The sequence below is a fragment of the Theropithecus gelada genome, chromosome 4 (genome assembly GCF_003255815.1).
Source record: "Theropithecus gelada isolate Dixy chromosome 4, Tgel_1.0, whole genome shotgun sequence".
NCBI lineage: Eukaryota > Metazoa > Chordata > Mammalia > Primates > Cercopithecidae > Theropithecus > Theropithecus gelada.
Genome location: NC_037671.1, coordinates 161,650,236 through 161,674,186, shown reverse-complemented (window position 1 = coordinate 161,674,186; position 23,951 = coordinate 161,650,236). Strand labels below are relative to the sequence as shown.

Here is a 23,951-nt window from a genome sequence, read left to right as displayed (position 1 = left end):
GGTTCATGTCAAATCCCAGACCTACAAGTTACTAGCTATAACACCTAGGGCAAGTTAGTTAGCCCCTCCATACTTCAGTTTACCCCTTGAATGATTGGGCTAATATTCATAGCAACATAGAGGAATGTTGTGAGAATAAACTGAATTTGTAAATATAAAACATTTGGAACTGAACCTAGCAAATAACAGGCATACTAATAATTAGCACTGGGTATTATTGGTATTACTATTATATTTATTTATAGTAGTATACAATTTATAATATCCTGCAATCTCCAGTGAATTTGTGAAGCATAAACGTAGGAATCAATTGACTTGCAAATTGAAGTGAAACAGAGTAGGAAAACTCACGGGTTATTTAGGACTATGGGTGGTACATGCTAGACAGTGATTTGCAAGAGACCAAAGAGGCCTATCTAGTCCCTAGTCGGGTGCAAGGGACAACAGGGAGCCAGCTTGTGTTTCTTCGCTCATATCCCTGGAGAAAATCAGAACCAAAACCAAACAAACAATAACTCTCTTTTGGTCCTCTACCCAACCCTGCTTGATGAAAGCCATTAATTTATGTTTGTGTGACTTGGGACTCTTTGGGTTGCAAGTATCAGGAGTCCCAAATCAAAATGGCTTAAGCAATTAACAACAGCAACAAAGACTTTGTTTTACGTAACTGACAATCTGAGGAAAAGTACAAACTCAAGGTGAAAGCTTAATAGCAGGGCCAGTTAAGATCACTAAGACTCAGTCTCCCCAGAAACCTGCACTGCACCCCGCTCACCTTTCTGTGTTGTTTCCTTCCTATTACATCTTTTCCTCATGGCAAGATGGCAACAGCACCTCTCGTTCACCCTACTCCATTCTCCTAGGTACAAATCCAGTGAGAAAAAAAAATATGCAACCTAATTAAGTCTTGCCAAAAGCATCCTTGCACCTCACTGGCTCTGACCAGGTCCCATGACTGTCACTGACCTAACCTTGGTAGCCAAGTGGAAGACATACTTTGGATTGGCTGGAATCTCATTCTGAGGGTGCAGGGATGGAGTCAACACCATATGAACCACCTGAGCTCAGAGTGGGAAGGGGATGGTTTCCCAGGAGGGATTTAGGATTCTATTTTATGGGTTGTGTGTCCTGGTATTCTGTTATACTCTGCTCTGCTCACAGGCTGTCTTCCAAACCCTACTGTTTTATCTTAGCAGCAGGACAAAGCTGACAGGGAGATAAATATTTCAAAAGTAGAAGTACTTGTGATGTATGTAAGTGGGAGGGGACATAGCCAGGGAGAGGGTACCATTTCAGTAGATGCTGTGATGGAGTCCATCCTGGCAGATCTAACAGATCTAACATGGTTTCTAGAGACTAAGCCAACAGATGAGTCAGGCTAGCAGTCATCACTGGGAAATTAACATGAAAAGTACAAGTGTCAGAGAAGATGGTTGAAACATGGTAAAAGAAAATCCAGAAGTGGAAGAGGCTTGTGTTGTGCAGAAGTGAAGCATTCCAAGAAGGTGAAGGAGTAATTGATACTAATTACAGCTGTCGTGGCATGCCAATCTTAATATGCATGGACTCTTGCTTACAATGCACTTGGATTTGAATGTTACCCACATGCATATGTCACCATGGCTGAATGCAGAAGTGGCCAACACTCAACATGCAGTATGGGAGGGCGGGAGTTACAAGAAGGGCCAGTAGCTTTGGGCACTTTTGTTTTCTCTTGGGAGCTTCCTTAGGAATGTCTAGGTTCCCTTCACACCTTCTGTTTTTAGAGAAATTGAGCAGACTTTTCAAAAGTCTTCACCCAGGACTTCTGGTTACAGCTCCAATGTGGAAAGAACTTAGAAGTGGCTACTTCCATCCTTATTATAAGAAAAAAGATGAACAAAAACTGAAAATCAATGACATTTCTTGGACCAGAGAACTGAGGTCACAGGGCAAATTGCCACCCCTAAACCTGAAGAGAGGTAAATCCAGAAAGTTTATAGCTGAGATCTCCTTACCGGGAGCAGAGGCCACTGGGGCCATTGGTCAAAACACTTAAATGGCAATTTTGATAAATTTCTGGAGGCTGAATATGGTCTATCAAGAGAGGGAGAAATTCCTCAGGATCACATTTTCATGGGCCTGACCTCCAGGAGCCCCACAGGTGGTGGAGAGCTGAGAAGGTGCCCCTTACCCTCTGGATGGGGGAGGGGAGAGTAATCACTGTAATTACCAGAGCACTCCCCATGACAATACCGGGGTCAATTTTACTAAGACTCTGCTGGGCGCGGTGGCTCATGCCTGTAATCCTAGCACTTTGGGAGGCTGAGGTAGGTGGATCACCTCAGGTCAGGAGTTCGAGACCAGCCTGGCCAAAATGGTGAAACCTCGTCTCTACTAAAAATACAAATATTAGTGGGGCGTGGTGGCAGGCGCCTGTAGTAACAGCTAGTAGGGAGCCTGTGGCAGAAGAATGGCTTGAACCCGGGAGACAGAGGTTGCAGTGAGCCGAGATCACGCAACTGCACTCCAGCCTGGGCAACAAAGTGAGACTCAGTCTCAAAAAAAAAAAAAAAAAAGATTACTAAGACTCAGGCTAGTGACTCCCAGGGTCAAAGGCTCACCAGAGCCTTATCCCACCTGAGGAAAGGGCATCTCTCCCATTTTTGGCTCCTCTAGCCTTCCTGTCTCATGTAAGGAGAGGGGGAAACACGCCAGCAAACACTTGTGAAGGTCAGAGACTAGGGACACAGGCCCACTAAAAGGCTGAAGTTTAATAAGATTGCAGACCACTTCCCCTCCCCCACACCTTACCACCACACCCGCAGTGGATTCCAGCTGAAAGAGTGGCAATGTGCCTGGCTCTAAGGAAGGAAGACGTCTCAGGGAAGCCCAAAGACAACAGGGAGACAAAAACAAGGACACTAGAGGAAGTTTGCAGCCTCTGGCACCTACAGTCACAGCAAACATTCAATAGAAGCTGACTTCTAGCCAGAGTAGCATGAAACTTCACACTAGAGGCCTGTTTGCCTCAGTTTATATTTTCTAATACAGCATGTAACTTCCAATAAAAAAAATTATAAGGCATGCTAAATAGGTGAGGAAAAAACACATCTGAAGAGACAAAGCAAGTGTCAGATATAACACAGGTTCTGGAATTATCACATGGGGAATTTAAAATAACTGTGATGAATATGGTAAGGGCTCTCATGGGAAAAGCGGACACATCCAAGAGCAGATGAGTAATGTAAACAGAGAGAAGAAAAACTACAACTCAAAAGGAAATGCTAGAAGTTAACAATGACACTGTGACAAAAATGAAGAATACCTTTGATGGGCTCATCCAAAGACTGAACACAGCCAAAGAGAGACTCAGTGAGCCTGAACATAGGTTAATAGAAAGTTTCCAAACTGAAATGCAAAAGTGTCTTCAGTCAGTTAAAGACTTAAGAGTTTCACCCACTTTTGTCTTCGTGAAGTATTGCTATTAGTCGCTTAGATCACGGTGTCCTCTGACAATGAGTGATTGCTTTTGTAGGACTGCTGGTCTTACAAGAGTTCATTCAGGTCAGTGCTCAGTCCTGCTCAGCAACCCCGGTAACATGCATGCACCCTCTCACCTACACAGTTCTGGCAGTCATTGCCCCATTGTTTCTTTATTATTTATTTATTTATTTATCTATTTATTTTTTGAGCTGGAGTCTCGCTGTGTCGCCCAGGCTGGAGTGCAGTGGCACGATCTCGGCTCACTGCAAGCTCTGCCTCCTGGGTTCAAGCCATTCTCCTGCCTCAGCCTCCGGAGTAGCTGGGACTACAGGCGCCCGCCACAATGCCCGGCTAATTTTTTGTATTTTTAGTAGACGGGGTTTCACCGTGTTAGCCAGGATGGTCTCGATCTCCTGACCTCGTGATCTGCCCATCTCATCCTCCCAAAGTGCTGAGATTATAGGCGTGAGCCACCACGCCTGGCCTATTTATTTATTTTTGAGATAAGGTCTTTCTACGTCACCCAGGCTATAGTGCAGTGGCACGATCACGGCTCACTGCAGCCTCAACCTTCCTGGGCTCAGGTGATCCCCGCACCTCAGCCTCCCAGGTAGATGGTACGATGAGCACACACCACCACGCCTGGCGAATTTTTTTGTAGAGGCAGGGTTTCGCCATATTGCTCAGGCTGGTCTTGAACTCCTGGGCTTAAGTGATTTGCCCACCTCAGCCTCCCAAAGTGCTGGGATTACAAGTGTCAGCCACTGTGCCCAGCCTTTCCCCAGGGTTTCTGATTGATCTATTCCTCAATAATAGAAAGCTAGGCCCAGGCAGAGTGGTTCATGCCTGTAATTCTAATGCTTTAGGAGGCTGAGGTGAGAGGATTGCTTGAGACCAGGAGTTCGAGATCAGCCTGGGCAACACAGTGAGACCTTCATCTCTACAAAAAAAATTTTTTTTAATTGGCCAGGCATGATGGCATGCAGCTATAGTCCCAGCTACTTGGGAGGCTGAGGTGGGAGGATCACTTGAGCCCAGGAGTTTGAGGCTGCAGTGAACTATGATTGCACCACTGCACTCCAACCTGGGTGACAAAGCAAGACCTTGTCTCAATAAAATAAAATAAGACTAGACAGCATATAGGGGGAGGGGGTCAGCAACAGGCCTGGTATTGAGAAGGTCTGTCTGACATCACGTTGTGTTTTAGAGACAGATTCTAGTTGGGCAGTGACAGGTGAGCATGGGGCTGGGCCTCAACCATGAAGAATTGATATAGGTACGGGTTGTCGAAGCGAGGGCTCAGTTGGGTATTAGGTGGGGGTGTAATCTCAGAAACAAGGGAAAATCCAAGTTGTCAGAATGGGGTAGACTGAAAAAGACTGGGTCAGTCTAGCAACAATGGTGAGTGACTTCCAGTGGAGTCCCACCCATACAGATATTCTGGAGTTCCTCAGAAGCCCCCTGCCTGCTTGATGCAAGGTCTTACTAGAGCCTAAAGGTCAGGGTAGACCAGAGTCTCGGATTGCCTCCAGTGCTACCGACAGTGGAGGAAGGATTACTTTTATACGTCACCTTGGCTAGGCTGTGGTACCCAGCTGTTTGGTCAAATAGCAGTCTAGATGTTGCTGCAAAGACATTTCTAAGATGTGTCTTCCAATTAGTTGAAGGCCTACAGACCAAAGAGCGAGGTTTCCAGAAGTAGCAACATCAATTCTGCCTCAAGATTGCAACATAGAAACCCTGCCTGAGTCTCTCACCTGCCAGCATGGCCTACAGACTTCAGACTGCCCCACAATTACCACTTACTTAAAATCTCACTCTCTTATGGGTTCTGTTTCTCTAGAAACAAGAAGTCAAATACAGTGTCTCTATAAGTTCATTGGCAGTAAAGAGTTAATCCTTTTGCTATAAATACAAACTCACATTTTTAACCAAAGGAGATTTCTTTTTTTTTTCAGGGAAAAACAATCATTCTATCCACTTACGTGGCAGTGATAGCCACAAGAAATATATGCTTCATCCAACTTTGCTGCTTTTCATTAATTCTCAGCTTTATAGAGTTGCAACGCGATGTTGCCCTTTGGCATGTTAGCATTAAAATTAATGCTTATTTTTGAAGAAGTCATCATAACCCTGGCAAACCATTTCTAACTGCAGTATGTGAGGTTTCCTACATCTTAAATGGCTTGTGGAGGCACCTCTGGAAACAGTCAATTGCCTGTGGAAACCAGCAAACCAGGGCCAATCACAAACCACAATTACACTTGCTCAGCTGCTTGTGGAGCCAAACTGATGGAGCTGAAACCTCATTTTTGCTTCTGTTTTTTGCTTTGCTTTGATTTTTAGAAAAGAAAGAAAAATATAAGATGCTACTATCTGAGAATCTCAGCAACATGCTGGCAGATCTGAGTACCCCCCTCACTCTCAAAGTATGTCTCCTGCCTGGAGCTCACAGAAGGCTTCCTGCTTGGTGGACATGACCATTTATTACTTCTCAGACTCCATGTTAACTGAAGTCTGGTGTGGACGGCTTTCGTACCTCAGTGCGATGGAGTGTTTTATCATTTTCTGTTTGTTTGTCTGTTTGTTTTTGAGGCGGAGTCTCGCCCTGTTACCAGGCTGTAGAGCAATGGCACGATCTCAGCTCACCGCAACTTCCACCTCCCAGGTTCAAGCGATTCTCCTGCCTCAGCCTCCTGAGTAGCTGGGACTACAGGCACACACCACCACATCCTGTTTGTTTGTTTGTTTTTGAGACAGGGCCTCACTCTGTTGCCCAGGCTATAGTGTAGTGACATAATCAGAACTCACTGCAGCCTCAACTTCCCCGGCTGAGGTGATCCTCCTATCACAGCCTCCTGAGTAGCTGGGACTACAGGTGCACACCACAACGCTTTGCTAATTTTTGATATTTTTTGCAGAGATGGGGTTTTGCCATGTTGCCCAGGCTTGGCTTGAACTCCTGAGCTGAAGCCATTTGCTTGCCTTGGCCTCCCAAAGTGCTGGGATTAGAGGCATGAGCTGCTGCACCAGGCCATTAACAGCTTCCTTCACTGGAAGATGTGTTTCTGTTTTTGTTGTTATTTCAAACCAAACAGCTTTGTTAATTTAGGAAGTTTCCAGTGGTGCGGCCCCTACACACCAGATACTATGACCACACATTGGAGGCAAACACAAACAACTGTACAGCAACAATAGAACAGGTGTCTAAAATAAATTTCTAACAATGTATCTTTTAATATTAGACTCATACTTTATTTTGATAAATTTAAGATAGAAAAATATCATAATGTGAATATAGCAGTTGCTCTTTTTGTAACATGGTTTGGGATGTGCAGCACAACTTGAAAGGACTTGCTTTACAGGTGGTCCCTCTTCTGGCTGGGTTTCAGTTAATTCTGAATTATATTCCAGCCATTGCATTTGCTTGAAAGAATATTGGACACAGTTAAAAAAAAAAAAAAAAAAAGAACAGGTTTGGCATTCAATAATAAATATTATAAAGCAATGAACGGAACAACTTTTAAAATAATTACTAAAAGCAAACTTTAGACTTCATGATTAAAGCTAAGAACTCATATTTTCAAAATAGCTTTAACAGTTTCTATCAATATATAATACAATAATAGGACACCTATTTTTAAAAAACAAGTGAGTAGAATCAGAGTAAATATGGTATTTCAGATGACTATAATCAGTAAACATCAATTCAGTATATTTATATATCATTTCAGCAATATACTCTTTGCCCAGCTGGCGATAAAAACTGTAGTTCTATCATCAAAAATGCATCCCTGAATGTCATCTTTGAACTTATTAAGTGCTCTCATCATTTCTACACTCCATCTTTGGAGGGGGTGGCTTGGGGACTCTTGGTACATGCAGATATTTAGTTATGGTTATAATGACAAAAATGAAATGTGCCAGGAGTCTGAAGCAGAAACCATTGCCTTACTTTGTTAAGTACCTTCACATTCTTTTGTCTCTGTGATGCCTCAGGTGAAGTCACACTAAATAATTCACACAGGTGCTAATTTTGTCGCTCTGTGTCAGTACCTTTCAGTTTCTTTCTTTTCTTCCCTTTCCCACTCCTCAAAGAATAAAATGGGGAGGCCTCTCATTAAAACGTGTCATTTCTAACATATAAAATAAGTGTATGCATATAGGTACATACATGCATCTCCTTCTCAAGGACTGGGTAACTCCTCATTTTCTATCAAATAATCCTTCTTCATATACCTGGTTCCCCTAACCAACCTCCACACCTCGAGGTAAGCATCTTTTAACGACCTCCTGCTCCCTTCTTCAGAGCTCCCAGCCACCAGCGGGACTCCTCGGGGGCTGCCCCTGACCTCTTGCTTGCTCTGCTGATTGGGGCCATCTGCTGCCTCCCCACCTTCTGACGGGCCATTTCCTCCCTCCCCAGGCAGCTCCTCCATCACGAATGGTAGCTGGTCTCCACTTAGCTGCGCCTCCTCTCCCCTGGGTTGGGCCTCCAGGTCCTCGTACTTGCTTTGCTTTCTGGTCTCCATGAACTTGGCCACACAGTAAATGATGGAGCCCAGGGTGTTCACCACCACGCCGGCAATGAACAGAGAGGTGGGTTCCACGTCGCTGAAGGCCACCATGCCCACCGTGATGGTGGCGATGCTCTTTACCACGCCCACGAAGCTGGTGGTCACGGCCGAGTTGATGTAGGTGCAGTGCAGCGTGGTGAAGTTCATGGCGCAGCCGATCAGGATGCAGGCCACGAAGATGCAGACCATAGCTGGGTCCTTCCAGCCAGGGAAGGTCCAGGCGTGGATGGAGTCGGTGCTGGCGAAGGAGCAGATGACCAGCAGCGGAGTGGCGGAGACGGCGATGACGTACTGCGCGGTGAGCGGCCCGTGCTCTGTGTCAGCGCTGGCCTTCTGGATGAGCACCAGGTAGGCGGCGTGCACCAGCACCGCCAGCACTCCCGTAACGTACCCGATGGGGTCGCCCGTCAGGTCGCCGGCTCCTGCGGCGCACAAGGAGGACGGCCGAGCCCGGGCAGGAAGGTAAAAGAGAGAAGACAGCAGGTTGGCGTGGGCGTGGACCCACCGGGAAAACGCGTCGGATAGGAAAGGAGACTGGGTTCGCGCCCCAGCTCTGCCCACCGATTCCTGAGTGACAGACGCCCGCCGTCCCTCGGCCACCCGTGTCAAATGCGACAGCCAAACTCAGTCAGTGCTCAGAGCGCCTTCCCGCCATATCCCCGGGTCACCTCATCTTCCCCTGTCCATGACAAAGGCCCCGGAGAGCGCAGATGCCCTCGGGGCAGGTGCTGTGGCTTCCCCGAGCTGGCACCGAGGTCACTCCGGCGCGTGGTACCTGCACTCCGCAGCCCCTGCCCCGTGGGGCACCAATGGGAGAGGGAGCCCCAGCCAGTGGCCTGTAACCCAGAGGGGCCAGGAGCAGGGGAGAACGCCTGTCCTGGCCCCCAGTGAAGCTTCCCCCTGCCCCGGTTCTCGTCTCGCTCAGCACCTGGGTCGTCTGCCTCACGCCCGCAGTCCCCCGCGCGGCACGAGACACCCCGCAGTAGCCCCGGGAGCCTAAGCTTCGCCCCCATCCCCCACCTCCATTCCAGCCCCTGGTGACCCAAGGAAGTTCACGGCCCCCTCCTTCCGGCTTGGTCCTGGCTTGGAGAACTCCAGCTCCCAGGCTCAGGCGGCCCTCCCACCTCTCCCAGAGAATGGGGTGACAGGGGAAGACCAAGGGAGGGGGCAGCAGGAAGAGCGATGCCAGGTGAAGCAGGGTCGAGGGTCGGAAGCCAGGACATTAGGGGGCAAGGGCACTTGCGGGAGGAAACCGGAGAGCTGGGGAGCTCGCTGGGTCTCGGAAGTCCCTTTTGCGAGCTGAGCGACCACTTTCAAAGCTCTCCGTCCCTCTCTGCCTCAGTCTCCCCATCTGGAAGTGAGGTCGTTGCACTCAGTGATCCCCGCGGTCTCTGCCCGACGGAGAGGGGTGGGTGGGGTCGGCTGGGGGTCGCCGCAGGGCCCGCTCACCTGCCAGGGCGGCGCCGCAGGTGGTGATGAGCACGGCCGCCAGCACCCCTGGCGAGGGCGCGCCGTTCTTGAGCACCAGGACGCCGATGAGCATGGTGACCAGGGGCAGGCAGCGCTTGAAGACCACGTACATGGGCAGGCTGAGGCCGCGCAGGGACCAGAGCGTGAGGCTGGACTGCAACGTGGAGAGCACCGCGACCCCCGCGAAGGAGCGCGCCAGGCTCAGACCGAAAGGGGGCACGGCTATGAGCCCGAGGCGCCGCAGCAGCTCCAGGCTCAGCGCCGCCGTGGAGCTGGTCAGGCACTGCACCAGGGTCAGGAAGGAGAACTGGTAGCGGCTGATGAGGAACTTGAGCAAGATGTTGAGGGAGCCCGAGAAGACCCCGTGCGCGATGGCCACCGAGATGCCCAGCACTCGTCCCCGGCACAGCTGCCGCATCGCGCCGGCCTCGCTGCACCCAGCGGTGGCGGAGCTCCGCGACCTGCGCGCGAGGAGCCGGGAGGAGCGGAGTGAGGGCGGCGGGGGCGCCCGCCCAGCGCGGCGGTGAAGGGCAGGGGGCGCCGGCTCGGCTGCAGAGGGCAGCTCTGGCCAGGCGTTCTCGCGGTTCGGCAGCTCTGCGTCCGACTGCCCCGCAGCTCCGGGGAGGCAGTGACGAGGGCGGGGGACTCCGAAAAGTGGCAGAGGTGGCGGGGGGGCCGGTCTGAGAGGAGTGGCGGGAATCCTAGCGACAGCTATTTGTAAGTGGGTGATGAGCCGCGGTGGGTTGTGTCCCGCGCGGTTTCACCGTCAGGGAAGACGCTCTGCTGAGGGAAGCGGGCGGCTGGGCGCCCAGGGGCGGCTGCCGCAGAGCGGGACGGGGGCTCTTGGGGCGCGGCGCCCCTCTCCTCCCACAGCGCCAGCGGCTCTCGCTTGCCCCTTCCTCCCAGCCGAGGGGCTTGGGTTGGAGGGATCGGGACACAGCTAAAGATTTTTGAAACAGCGCATCAGGATCGAGCGCCGTTTATTGGTCGCAACAAGTGACGGTGCCCCCAGCCCCATCGCCCCGGCGCTGCAGCGGCTTTTTCTACCCACGGTCCCTCCCGGTGCAGCGGCGGGACCTCGTCCAGCTGCCCGCCAGGGAAGTGAAAACCGTCGGTACCGGCGGGCTCCCGAAGCTCCCGATCCCGGCGCCGACGCCCTGGTATCAGCGGAGGAACCCGCGGCCCGGGGCGCTGTCCGGGGGTGCCTCGGAGCCCGGAAGCTGGCTCCTTCCGGTGCCAGGCCACGCGCACCGCTCTCGGCGCGCCTTCCAGAGAGGGTCCCGGGATTATGCGCGCGGCTCCGGGGAAGCTTTCAGGGGGTTCAGTGGTCTCGTACAGCAGCGGAGCCTGGTGGCGGGGACACACATTAGAATTGAGGCAAAGATGTAAATAAGCAAGCGCGCACAAACGAAGTCACAACCGCAAGTAGCCACCACCAGGAACCGAGAAGCTCGGGGGCGACGCTTCCCGAAGCGTGGGAGAAGGCTGGCTGCGCTCGCAGAATGCGGGAGTAGAAGGGGAGGGGGCGGGAACCCGGGGCCCCTCACCCTGTAGGGAGACTCCGCGTAGCATTCTCCGGATCCCAGGGAACTGATTCCAGGGAACCCTCACCCTGCGGGACCGTCGTGGGTTGCTTTCGGAAGCAGGATAACCGGGAGGCAGAGGGCGGGGGAGTCACCACCTCCCTGGGCCAGGGTTCACACCTTTGCACCGCAGGACTATGACTAAGAAAAAGGGAATTCTAATTCTAATTTTGGGATGGGAGTAGGGCTTCGGTGACTCTTTCTTCTGAATTCAGTTCCCTGGAAAGTAACTCGCGCGGACCTGTAGTTAAATAAGCAGCAGCCAAGGGTTTCTCCCAGCCGATGGAACCGTTAAGCGCCAGGCAGTTTAGTTTTAAGGCGATTTGAAATTTGTGGCATTGGCCAGGATTTGGCTGTAAGGGAAAGGTTCGAGATCGCTGCGCTCCAGCACCCCTTTCGTTCACCGCCAGCAGTTTATTTCTCTTAGCCCCGGGGATCGCAACCTCCTAACCTTTTAACGCTGCATCACGTTGCCTTAATAGACAGGATCCATTTCTCTCGCGGTTCTTCTGTTTTCTGCCTCTTACTTCCATCTCTGTGCTGAATGCAGCACACTTCAGCCAAGGTGTTGAAGTCGTGATTTACTGCAACAGCGGAAGAAAAAAAAAATTACAGCAGGGATCAGCAGCATCACGGCAGCCCTTCATTTGGGCCAGCATTTTGGGCTTTGGATGCTCACTTTGGTGAGCTCTAGAGAGCTCGGTGTCAACCAGTCCATCAGCTCAGGTGCCCGGCGCCTAGGAGGGCCACCTCCCTGCCCCCCACAGGTGGGCACTCAAAAAAATGTTTGTGAATGGCCCAGGGTGCCAACTTTCCAGGAATAGCTGGAAAGCATTATACTGAAACACGTGCTTCCGGTTCTCTGGGGAGCTCTTGGTTTTTGTTGCTAAAACTTGTGGCTACATACTATTGGCTGTTTAAGTGACTCTTTTTCTAGAGTTAATGTTATTTAGGAAATAATGAAGTCTGAAGCACCAGTTCACATTATGTGTATGTGTGTGGTATAACTGTATATTCAAAAATATATTGATTAAAAACTCTGAAAATTAACTTATAGACATCGGCAAATAACAGATTTCTGCTTCTAGAGACTATTCCAATGAAAGTGTGGCTGCTTTAAGCCATCCCAAGTGCATATTATTAATATAAAGAATTGGCTGCACAGACCTACTTTTGGAATGATTCATTTCTGCCCGCAATTATAATTGCATCCATTTGTGATACTAACATTAGGTAAAAGATTTGGGGCTGATTCAGCTATCTTACTCTTCTCATTTAGGCAAGACAATTTAGCTTAATATTTGAAACCTACAGTGGCATAAAATCGCACATTTTCTCCACTTTGTTGCATATAATTCTTTTGGAAAGAAAAAAAACCCCTTAACCCCCATCTCCCACAAAACCAGATACTAGATGAGCTCCTTTTAAAAATTGTGAAAAACTAAGAATACCATGTTTAGCAAGGTTGAATGATCTAGATGAACAAAAATGTAGATCTAAAGGTCAAATAGCTATTTGACCTATTGGTATCAGGGTACCAAGGGTCTAGACTCAAGCACATCATCTTTGGAGCTACTCAATAAATATTAATGGCATTAAATAAATCCTTTAGTTTATCCATTCATTCAACAAACATATACTACAAGTATTTTGTGCCTAGGTACTCTGTTAGCCACAGAGGACTCAAAGATGAACACACTGCCTTCGTCCTTAGCAACAGTGGGATTGTGTGGCAGAAAACGGGAGCGCCAGGAGGGCAAGTACATCAGCTTGATAGCAGTAGCAGAGAAGGCTTCCTGGAGAAGGAAATACAGTCTCTTTGAAAGCTTATTTCATTATTTTTAATTGTAAAAGTAACACATGCTCATTGTGGTACATAAGAGAAAAACAAATTTATAAAGAAGTAAACACGCTCTCTTCAGTGTTCACCATCCCCAACCCTACAACATAGAGCTTGCTGTGTTCAGTGTGGAACCTTTCAGCCTTTTTGTATGTATGTTTATACACACACAAACTCCCCCTTTAAAAAAATAACAAAACCAGGATATCATATATATTTGTCTATAATTTCCTACTTTAGAAAGCGCGTATTATGGGAATTAGCCTTCTAGATAGTCCCCAGTGATACCTGCTTCCCCACATTCACACCCTATGTTAACTCCTCCCACGCTGTACCAGGGTTGGTCTGTGTAGCTAACAGAACCTGGCAGAAGTGATGGAGGTCACTCCTGACTTTAGTTTATAAAACACTGATGCTTCCATCTTGTATGTCCTTTTTCTTGTATCATTAAGTCTGGGGAAGCCGAATGCCACATTGTAGGGACATTCTGCCTATGGAGAGTCCCAATGTGGTTGAGTAACTGAGGTCTGATAACCATGGAAATAACTGTGGTGTCATAAGAAAACCTGAGCTCAAACAACTCAGTTGTTTCTGGATTCCCGACCTATAGAAACTGTGAGATGATAAATGTGTGTTGTTTAAAACTACTAAGTTTTGGAGTGATTTTTTACATAGAAATAGCATATTTTTTCAAATGACTTATTATTTTCAATAACTGTTCTACAGTATACCCTTTCTGTAGGCAGGCATTTGGGTTTTAGCAAATGATGTAATGAATACCCTTGGACATAGCCATACTTCTACAGGTATTTTGGGAAAGGGGGAGAGAGGGAATCCTAGAGGTGAAATTGCTGGGTCAAAGGGTAATTTAAAATTTTGGCCGGGTACGGTGGCTCACACCTGTAATCCCAGCACTTTAGGAGGCTGAGGCAGGTGGATCACTTGAGGTCAGGAGTTCAAGACCAGCCTGGTCAACATGGTGAAACGCTGTCTCTACTAAAAATACAAAAATTAGCCAGGTATGGTGGCGCATGCCTGTAATCTCAACTGCTCTGGAGGCTGAGGCAGCAGAATCACTGAAACTGGGAGGTGGAGGTTGCATCTGTGAACTATTTATTGATATCCTTGTCCAACTTTTGTTTGGTATCTTCTTACTTTTTTTTTTTTTTTTTTTGAGACAGTTTCGCTCTTGTTGCCCAGGCTGGAGTGCAATGTTTTGATCTCCGCTCACTGCAACCTCCGCCTCCAGGGTTCAAGTGATTCTCCTGTCTAGGCCTCCTGAGTAGCTGGGACTACAGGAATGTGCCACCACACTCAGCTAATTTTTTATATTTTTAATAGAGATAGCGTTTCACCATGTTGGCCAGGCTGGTCTCGGACTCCTAATTTCAGGCGATCCACCTGCCTCAGCCTCCCAAGGTGCTGGGATCACAGGTGTGAGCCACCATGCCCAGACTTCTTAGTGATTTTTAAGAGCTCTTTGTGAAGTTTGGCTATTAACCATTCATTCTGTGTATGTTGCCAGTATATCCTTTCATTAGGTCCTCTTTTAGCTTTGCTGGTGATGTGTTTTGCAATTTTAATTTTTGTATGTTGTCAATCTTACTCTTTATTTAATGCGACTTTTATTTATTTTTAATTATTATTATTTTTTTAGATGGAGTTTCGCTCTTGTTACCCAGGTTGGAATGCAATGGTGCAACCTTGGCTCACTGCAGCCTCCGCCACCTGGGTTAAAGCAATTCTCCTGCCTCAGCCTCCCAAGTAGCTGAGATTACAGGCACTCACTACCATGCCTGGCTAATATTTTGTAGTTTTAGTAGAGACGGGGTTTCGCCATGTTGGCCAGGCTGGTCTCAAACTCCTGGTCTCAGGTGATCCACCTACCTTGGCCTCCCAAACTGCTAGGATTACAGGCATGAGCCACCGTGCCCAGCCTAATGTGACTTTTACATGATGGGTAAGAATTTACCGAGCCAAGAGCAGGGTAGTCCAGGCACATGGACCAGCCGAAAACCTGCATCACTTACATGAGGAATTTGTGAGCACACTGGTTGAGTGTGAAGAGAAGCAGTGCTGTAGACAGAGGCAAGGGCTATCCCTGGAGGACCCTGGCTGCTTGGTTAGTAAGCTTGAATTTTTTCCTATAGGTAATCCTATAAGCAGAGAAAGGTTTTATACTGAAATTGATGTAATCAGATTGCATTTGAGATCCATCTCCGGCAGCTGTGTTGAGGAGGAGGGCTCTGAGGACACAGAACTGGAAACAGACACACCATTTAGGAAGCTGCTGCAATTGTCCAGAGAAAAGCTAATGATGGCTTGAACTGGAGCAATGGTGGTTGGATTGAGGGGAAGAGATAGAAGGGAGCAGTGTTTAGGGGGTAAAAAGGATCTCATTCGATATATATGGAGAAGTGGGAATAAGGGAAGGACCAAGGATGGTGTTTAGGTCTTTAGCTTGACCCAAATGGATCTTTTATAACACCTTGACTTTTGTCAACAAATGAAAAAGCATGTGCAGGAGGAAAAGCTGGGTTAGCAGGCAAGTGAGTTTGGCTGGAACAAAATGAGTGCAAAGGCTTGTGGGAAACCCAGGTGGGGAAGGTAGGTGTACAGATTTGGGAGTATTCAGTATTAACATGAAACTAAAAAGCATTTAAGTGGATCAGCAAATACAAGGAGAAGCCTTTTAAGTAAGAAATTCGAGTTCATTTTTGGAAGAGCCAAATTATTGCTAAGATACACAGTTAAGAAGTGCCAAAGGCAGAAAGGATAGCTGACTCAGCCTGGATCTCCCTGGGCGTGATGGACCTTGGTAGGGTCACTCCAGACTAAGGCTCAGCTTAGCTCTTGAGACTTGGAAACTCAATTCTGTCAATTCTTTAAGGAATAATCAGGATCTACTCACCAGAGAGTTCTACATCTTACAACTATTTCTCAGTGTGCCAATTTCTGTTATTCTTAAGAAAAGGAGGCTATGTGGCAGGACCATGGGTTTAGATTCAATCATTCCAGATTTCAAATTCATTTCATTATTTTTTGGCTATTATGACTTCTGAGAACACTTGCTTCCTTGTCCTGAAAACAAGGAGGGCTACCTTGCAGGGATGTTATAGAGATTAAAAGTGATAACATATATAAAGCATCTCACATGGTGCCCTGACCACAAATCAGTAACTGAGTTCCCTTTTCCTTTATCCACTCTTTAGTGCTGTTCTGTCACTACAGGTACAGGAGGAGCTTGTGGGGAGGCCCGCAAGATGAAAGCTAAAAGCTCAGCAGCCAGGAGACAAATGCTGATTTCCCAACCCAGAAAGAATGACTGGTCATCCTCTAAAGTCCAAAAGCTGCTTAACTTGTGATCTACCAAGGATTCAAAAATCTTGCACATTGTCTTTCAGGAGAGAATCCTTAGAGTTTTCCAATTCTAGTTCCAGGGAACCAGCTGGATAAGCATTCACCCACTCTCACAATGATAGACTCCCAAGAACCTGAGTTATATATTATGAAGCTAGTGTTCTAAACATCTCTAACATTCCTGGAGTACAGGGAAAAAATAAATCAAGGGAGAGGTTAGTTTTTAAATTATAAGTTTTTGTTTCAAAAGATACATGATAGAACATTTTATTAATAAAACCTCTTGCATTCTAGAAGGAAAGGAAATAATTTCATTGTAAATATTATCTGGGTTAGATATTTTTGAGACAAGGTCTTGCTCTGTCACCTAGGCCAGAATGCCTTAGCCTGGGTCACTGCAGCCTCAACCTCCCAGGATCAAGTGATCCTCCTGCCTTAGCCTCCCGAGTATCTGGGACTACAGTAGGCGCATGCCACCATGTCTGACTACTTTGGGTTGGATACTTTTAAGGGTCTATCTCAAATTCTGCTGATACAGAGAACACCCATTGTAAACCCACTTTTACTGACCACACCTTAGTATAATGCCGTTAGTTCATATAGAGGCAAGCAGCAAGAAAAAACGCTGTCAAACTCATCAGTGTGACAACTCTAAGGATGTGGCTAAGCACCATGTTCACTGCAGTATACTTAGGAGGTTAAGCGGTGTCCTCTTTATCGAACCTCTCAAAAGCAATCTGTATTGCTGATCTAAGAACCAAAAAAAAGCTGAGCACCGTGTCACGTGCCTGTAGTCCCAGGTACTTGGGAGTCTGAAGTGGAAGGATGGCTTGAGCCTAGGAGTTCAAGACCAGATTTGGGCAACATAGTGAGGCTCCATTCTCAAAGAACAGAAAAAATAAAAAAAAGAAAAAAGAAAAAAAGAACCAAAAAGAGCTGTATTTTCCCTGAGACCATTCATTCATTTAACTAACAGTTGCTGAGCCCCTTCTGTTGCCTCAGCCAGGCAGGGTGCTAGGGCCAAGCCTGGCACAAGGACAGAGTCTGCCCTCTAGGCTATAGGCACTGAACTGTGTAGCTGATCAGATTTCCCATTTATGAGGCTAGAAACCTTAGCGGTAAATCTTTGGCCCAGTCAGTAGTAACTTTCCAGGACTTTGAGGTATGTATACTGAAGCCCCACTCCTGGCTCCACTTTCTCTCTTTGGTTCCACTTCTTAATTTATGCTGTTTTGCTTTTATATCTTAAGCTGTCTTAAATTTTTTCTGCAAGAAGTAAACAAGCAAATTTATAAAGGCAATATATATATTTTAATTTATTTTTGCTCTGGTTATTATGAGCACATTTTGTTCTTTAAAAAGAACTTAAGAATTATAATCTTTACCACTTATAGTATATCTTAATATTATATAGGAAATATAAGTGTTATGCAAAGTAGTTTGATTTTTTCCCCTTTAACGTACTTTTTTTTTTTTTTTTTTTTTCAGTTCATCTGCACCTAGAGCTTTTCAAGAAACCTTAGGGAGGTGGCAAGGAGCATAATAGCAGTACTTAGGCCTGGTTTCAAGGGCAATAGCTAGAAGCCTTAGTAGGACCTAAAACTTTGTGTTCAATTGACAGTTAAAAAAATTTTTGATATTAGAGAAGTAGAAAGACAAAATTATAGAGTCATAAGTATAATATCTAAAAATATGTGAATAAATGCTAAAAAAAAAAAGTAAGCTCTTAGCTCATAGCATTCCATGTTCTTAAAAACATGGCACCAGTCCCTGAGAGAATCTCACTCAGTCTATGTGTCAAGCACTGAGTAGATGCTCAATAAACAGCTACTAAATAAAAGAATAAATATATTCTAGTGTCCTGTTACTGAACCACAGATATATCTATATTACATATAATACTGTATTCACATATACAATGTATTAGAAAGAGCAGTCTTTTTGGGGAAGTCATAAAATGATAAATGATCAACAGATATAGTTTATTTATCACAAAAGTGATTGTATTTTACATCAAAAATGACAAATTAAAAATGAAATATATCACTATCTATACAAGTATAACCTACTGAGATCCCATATTTTAATCCATTTTATGACCCAGAGACTACATTTTAATAGATATTATAAGATACACCATAATATTAATTATTTCTTAGAATTTTAAGAAATATGGCTTATGTATCAGGCTTAATGAGTGAGCCAAAGCCTTTATCAGCTCCCTCAAAACTGATAAACTGGAAAGATTTGAAATCTGAATAGCATATAAAAGCATAATGTCTATGTTTTCCATAGTTAATTTATTTGCTGTTAGGCAGTTCTTCAGCCAACATCCTCTGTTTCTGACCAGAGTAGTGTATCTCAAGCAGGAAGAGTAAGACAAGCAGGGTCATAGATCTTTATTGTTTCATCCCAAGAACAGTCAGCCACCTAGAAAACAAAAATGAAGTAAGAAGAAATGTATTTAGATATACGAAAATTCAAAATTGGCAGCAAAAACCCAAGTCATTTAGAGTGTCGTAAATCATCCACTAGTAAACATATTTTTGAACAGGAAAAACATAGGGCTAAGTTTTTGATAAAAAGTCTATATTCCCTTTTTAGGATATACCTCAGGGTATTCCAATTGATTCCAATTGATTGAGTATATTCCAATTGGTATATTCCATTTGATTGAGGTTTCCTATAAGAATGTCCCCCACCTTCACTCCACCCAACAACTACATAATTCCCTACCATCTGAGAGAAATGTTGAAAAGATACATTCCAGACTGTGAACAAGATGCTGTGCTCAATATTGTGGGGATAGAGAGGAAGATAAAGTAAAGCTCTTGCCTTCAAAAAATGGCTCATTCAAGACTGACTGTGGAAGGTGCACTAACAGAGACTCTTAGGGGGACTATATGATTCTAGCTGGGACAGTGTAAGACAACTTCACAATGCCATGGCATTCCCACCGGACCTCTGTAGGAGGCAGACACAAAAGACAAGGACACTCACATCTACAAAGCCATAGGAAAACATGAAGGGAAGAAAGTCCAGGGTGTTCAGGAACTATGCATTAAAAACTTAGTGTAGCAATGTCTCCAGGTATAAAATTAATACATGAAAATGAATTGCATTTCTATATACTCATTTTTTAATAGAAATGGATGAGGCAATTTTTAAAATTTATGTGGAAATGCCAGGACTTAGCCAAAAGAATCTTGAAATGAAACAACAAAGCTGCACTACTTACTCTAGCTGACTTACAGACTCAGCATGAAACTACTGTAATCAAGACTGTGCAGGATTAGGATAAAGACAAGTAGACCAAAGGAAGAGAACAGAGTTCAGGAATAGGCCCCACACTAGGACAAATGGCTTTCAACAAAGGTACCAAAACAATTAAAGACAAAAGGAAAAGTCTTTTCAATAAATGGTGGTAGAACAACTGAATATCCATAGGGAAAAAAGTGAATCCTGACCCCAACTTTGCACATAAAAATGAATTTGAGATGGACCACAGACCTAAATATAAAAGCAAACAGTATAACACTTTTAGGAAAAAAAATAGGAAAATATATTCTCAATACAGAGGTAAGTAAAGATTTCTTAGGGATACAAAAAGTAATAATCACAAAAATTTGGTAAGTTACTCTCAATCAAAAATAAAACTTTCGCTCATCAAAAGACACTGTTAAGAAAATGAACAGGCAAGACACAGTTAAATAAAAGATTAATAAAATATACACCTGACAAATAACTTGTATCCAGAATAAATAAAGAACAAATACAACCCAATAATAAAAGACAATCTAATTAAAAATGATGGGCAAAAGTACGCACATAAAAAAGTGCTCAACATCATTAGGGATTAGGGAAATGCAAATAAAAGTAACAATGAGATACCACCATATACTCACATTATGGCTAAAATTAAAGATTGACAACACCAAATGTCAGCAGGGATATGGAACAGCTATGATTGCATAGATGGCTGGTAGGGATGTACATGGTACCACCATTTTGGAAAACAATTTGGCCATTTCTTACCAAGTTAAACGCATACCTATCTTTTGACCCAGTAATTCCACTCCCAGATATTTGTCCAAGAAAAATGAAAACATATATTTGCAAAACAATGTATACAGGAATGTTCACAGCAACTTCATTCACAATAGCAAAAAATCGAAAACAAGGCTGGGCGCAGCGGTTAATACCTGTAATCCCAGCATTTTGGGAGGCTGAGGCAGGTGGATCACCTGAGGTCAGGAGTTCGAGACCAGCCTGGGCAGCATGGTGAAACCCCGCCTCTACTAAAAATACATAAAATGAGCTGGGTATGGTGGTGCATGCCTGTAATCCCAGCTACTAGGGATGCTAAGATGGGAGAATTGCTTGAAACTGGCAGAGGCTGCAGTGAGCTGAGATTGTGCCACTGCACTCCAGCCTGGGCGACAGAGTGAGACACTGTCTTAGAGGGAAAAAAAAAAAAAAAAGGAAAACAACCAAAATACTCACTAACAAAAGAATCGATAACAAATTGTAGTAAATTCATACAACAGAATGTGCTCAGCAAAACAAAGGGAAGAACTGCTAACAGGCTCAGTACCATGGATGAAGCTCACAGGTAAGAGGCCAGAAACAAGTGAGGACATACAGAAGAGTTCCTTGTAAAATTCTAAGACAGGCAAAACTCATCTAAGGTAAATAAACAAACAAACAAAAAATCAGAACAATGTTACTCTTCTCACCTGGAGGGAAGGGTGGGGATAGGGGAGATTGGAAAGGGGTAAAAAGGAAACTGGGGGAAAGATCAAATAACTGGGATGATGTGAATTTCACAGGCACATCTATTTGTCAAAAATGTATATCTAAGATTTGTAAATTTCAATATATGTTAATTATACCTAAAAATAGTAAAAATAATGTTAGCGATAATAACTAAACGATGGGTGAGAGTACAGGAATAAATAAGAATGTTGATAGTTGCTCAAGCTAAGTAATGAAGTTCATTATCCGATTCTGTTACTTTGTATGTTTTCAAAAATTTCCACAATAAAAAAAAAGAAGAAAAGAAACAAGGTAGGCAGTAAAATGAAAGATGAAGTAGGAAGAGAGTACTTTTGACCAAAAGTATTTGTACTCCATTTCCCAGCCTTTCATGGTTATTACAAAGGTTGAAAATTACACAAGAGAACCCTCGTTTTGACTAATGTAATTTCTTGGCTATCACTAACTTTGAATACAAGAACCATTCAAACTAATCAGAGTAATATTAGCTCCTTATCATTCACTAGCAATATTCTGAGATCACAATCCAAGTTACAGAGAGCGTTATAGACTTTTTAGTCAAATGTTTACATTTTAAAACCACACTCTTCAAAATCTGGTTGTTCCCACTTCATTTCTCATTGCACCAGGATCACACCTCAAATCCAAGCATGCTGCTTATGCCTCTTGATGCTCTTGTTCCTTTACTGATCCCTTCCCTTTAATAACTCCTCTTCGCCCTCTCTTTATGTCCGCTCCTCTGTCCCCTTTGCCTTGCTCTGCCAGAGATGTCTCTTCTTTAAAAAAATCAGTTTAGGCATCACCTCCTCTATGAGGTGTACTCATAATACTTCATTGTACCCATAATACTTGATTGTACTTATTTTACTGACTGAAGACAAAGAGTTGTCTTCAGCTCTTTCAGGGCATGGACCATGTCTTCTTAGAACATAACTCAATGAATATTAGCTCAACAAATTAATCTTATCGATTAAAATTTCAGAGATTAACTCTGTCCTCATGTTCACACTAGAGTAGCAGAGCTACAACCAGAACCTAAACTTGTTGAATGTATCCACTAAAAACAGTGCCTCGTAGAAAAGGCACACTGAAAACCATTATTTGCCTAATCTTGCAGTTTTCAGTTTTTATACCAGAGGACACAAAGATCATTATGTTAAATTAACCGTCTCATCTATGCTTATTTTTTTTCACGTGCTGGGCCTTTCCACAAGTTAAACATCCACTGCTGGAGAGAAAAGAATCAGATAAATAAGACTTAGGTTTCTAGTGCAAGGTATCTATAAATTATGTTTCTGAAACCTTATTCAGCACTCTTCAATCCAGCTTCTTATTTACTCAGGACTTATAATAACTACCAAATATTAAGGCCACTGATTCAGCAAATGTTCATAAATCTATACTTAATTGGATTAAGATAGATGTAAAACTGCAATGATATAGAATTAGGAATAGATTAATTCAAATTGATGAAAATAGTATTTCTCTATTTGTTAATTAAACCCTATCTGGTTCTACAAATTTAAGCAAACTAACAATAAAGAAAATAATAATAAGGTAAGAAAGAAGCACTTTACTAACAAACAAAGAGGCTCCAGATTCTCCAAGGTTGCCATGTAGGAACTTCCTGGTAAGAAAAACTATTGTGCCATGTGGTCCCCAGGGAACCTCTTATTAATTATCACCACCACTGCAATGGCTTCTGGTAGCACTACTTCCCCTCTAATTCTAGAACTGAAAGTAAACACAGGGTTCTTTCTTAATGCCCCATGGTACCTATCTGTGGTCAGCCTAAGAGACATTTTAAAAAGACTGTACTAAAAATAAGGGCTAACAAAAAGACACATATTAAAAAAAGACTTTGCTAAAAAAAAAAAAAAAAAGTGTTAACAAACAGAAAAAACAAGTAAAGAAAATGGCATGAAAATAAATAATCTGCTTTATAGGATGAGATACACTCGTTCTTTAGCTTGTCAAACAAAGAGGCATCTCTCCTGGCTCCCAACCTGCTTCCTCATAACAAAAGCTTCCCCTTCCATCCCCAGAAATGCATGCCTGGCCATGAAGACTCCTTCAAAGCCAGACTCAGGATACAGAATGAGAAAGATGATGATAGGAATCTCCTTTTCTACTTACCCAAGATTATCTTTCTCAGTTTTAGTCCCATATATGAGAACCCCACTTATTTGCCCATTATCTTGCTATGAGAAAAACTGTGAATGATTGAAATCAGAAAAAAAGATGACTAAGTATCCTTTCAGTGGGAGGCTGGCATTGTCTTAGGGACCATATGGGTTACCTGTTTCTCCAGAGCTCTGTGCGTTTCACTTTCTGACTACTTTAGAACTCTGTAAATTATAGAAAACAGATAGCAATGCAAACGATTCCCATTCATAAAAGTTGCAAGGGAATCCTGTCCTGTAGAGATGCAACTGATGCCCCCGCTTACCCCCTGCAAGAGATGACTCCAAATCTTAAGTCTTATTGCCCTGTGGATACTGTCCAGTTCTGCACCTATTAGTAAATTCATTTCAGCACTCAATGATTCCTTTAAGTTAGCTGTCAAATCTTACATGAGTTACATAAATGAGTTAAATAAAATCTTTGACACATGTTCATACTATGAGAGTCATGTCACCATTTTGAAAATTATCCTTTAACATGGCCACACACAAGGATTCAGTTTACTGTGTCAAGGGGGTAACCATTATTTCAATGAAACATCGTAACTCTTGCTTTCTTATAGGACATACATAGTGAGTAACAGAAAAATCACTTCATTAACAGAACAAACATTATTAAATGGGGAAAACGGATACATAATTATATTTTAAAAAGAGGCTGAGAATAGTTGCTAAAATTGGGCATGAAATTAAACGC

At 44.4% G+C, this 23,951-nt stretch overlaps 2 protein-coding genes across 2 annotated transcripts in view; both read right to left on the bottom strand.

Moving 5' to 3' along the window:
* Positions 1 to 6,698: 6,698 nt before the first annotated feature.
* On the bottom strand, positions 6,699 to 10,162 carry SLC35D3 (solute carrier family 35 member D3). Its single transcript, XM_025383574.1, has 2 exons — positions 9,492 to 10,162; positions 6,699 to 8,464 (listed from the first exon to the last, which is right to left on the bottom strand). The coding sequence occupies exons 1-2, from the start codon at positions 9,928 to 9,930 to the stop codon at positions 7,653 to 7,655; spliced, it is 1,251 nt and encodes a 416-aa protein (XP_025239359.1). The 5' UTR covers positions 9,931 to 10,162; the 3' UTR covers positions 6,699 to 7,652.
* Positions 10,163 to 18,248: 8,086 nt separating this feature from the next.
* The window catches only part of PEX7 (peroxisomal biogenesis factor 7), a 93,166-nt gene continuing 87,463 nt past the window's right edge, over positions 18,249 to 23,951 (bottom strand). The window contains exon 10 of the mRNA XM_025382887.1: positions 18,249 to 18,725. Within this exon, the coding sequence (XP_025238672.1) occupies positions 18,657 to 18,725 (69 nt within the window). The 3' untranslated portion in view covers positions 18,249 to 18,656. The remainder of the gene's footprint in view (positions 18,726 to 23,951) is intronic.

Excerpts from the sequence above, each read along its gene's own strand:
- SLC35D3 (XM_025383574.1), bottom strand. The coding sequence starts at position 9,930 with ATGCGGCAGCTGTGCCGGGGACGAGTGCTGGGCATCTCGGTGGCCATC. Across the intron at positions 8,465-9,491 it reads CTGCGGCGCCGCCCTGGCAG|GAGCCGGCGACCTGACGGGC; the intron begins GTGAGCGGGCCC and ends TGTGCGCCGCAG.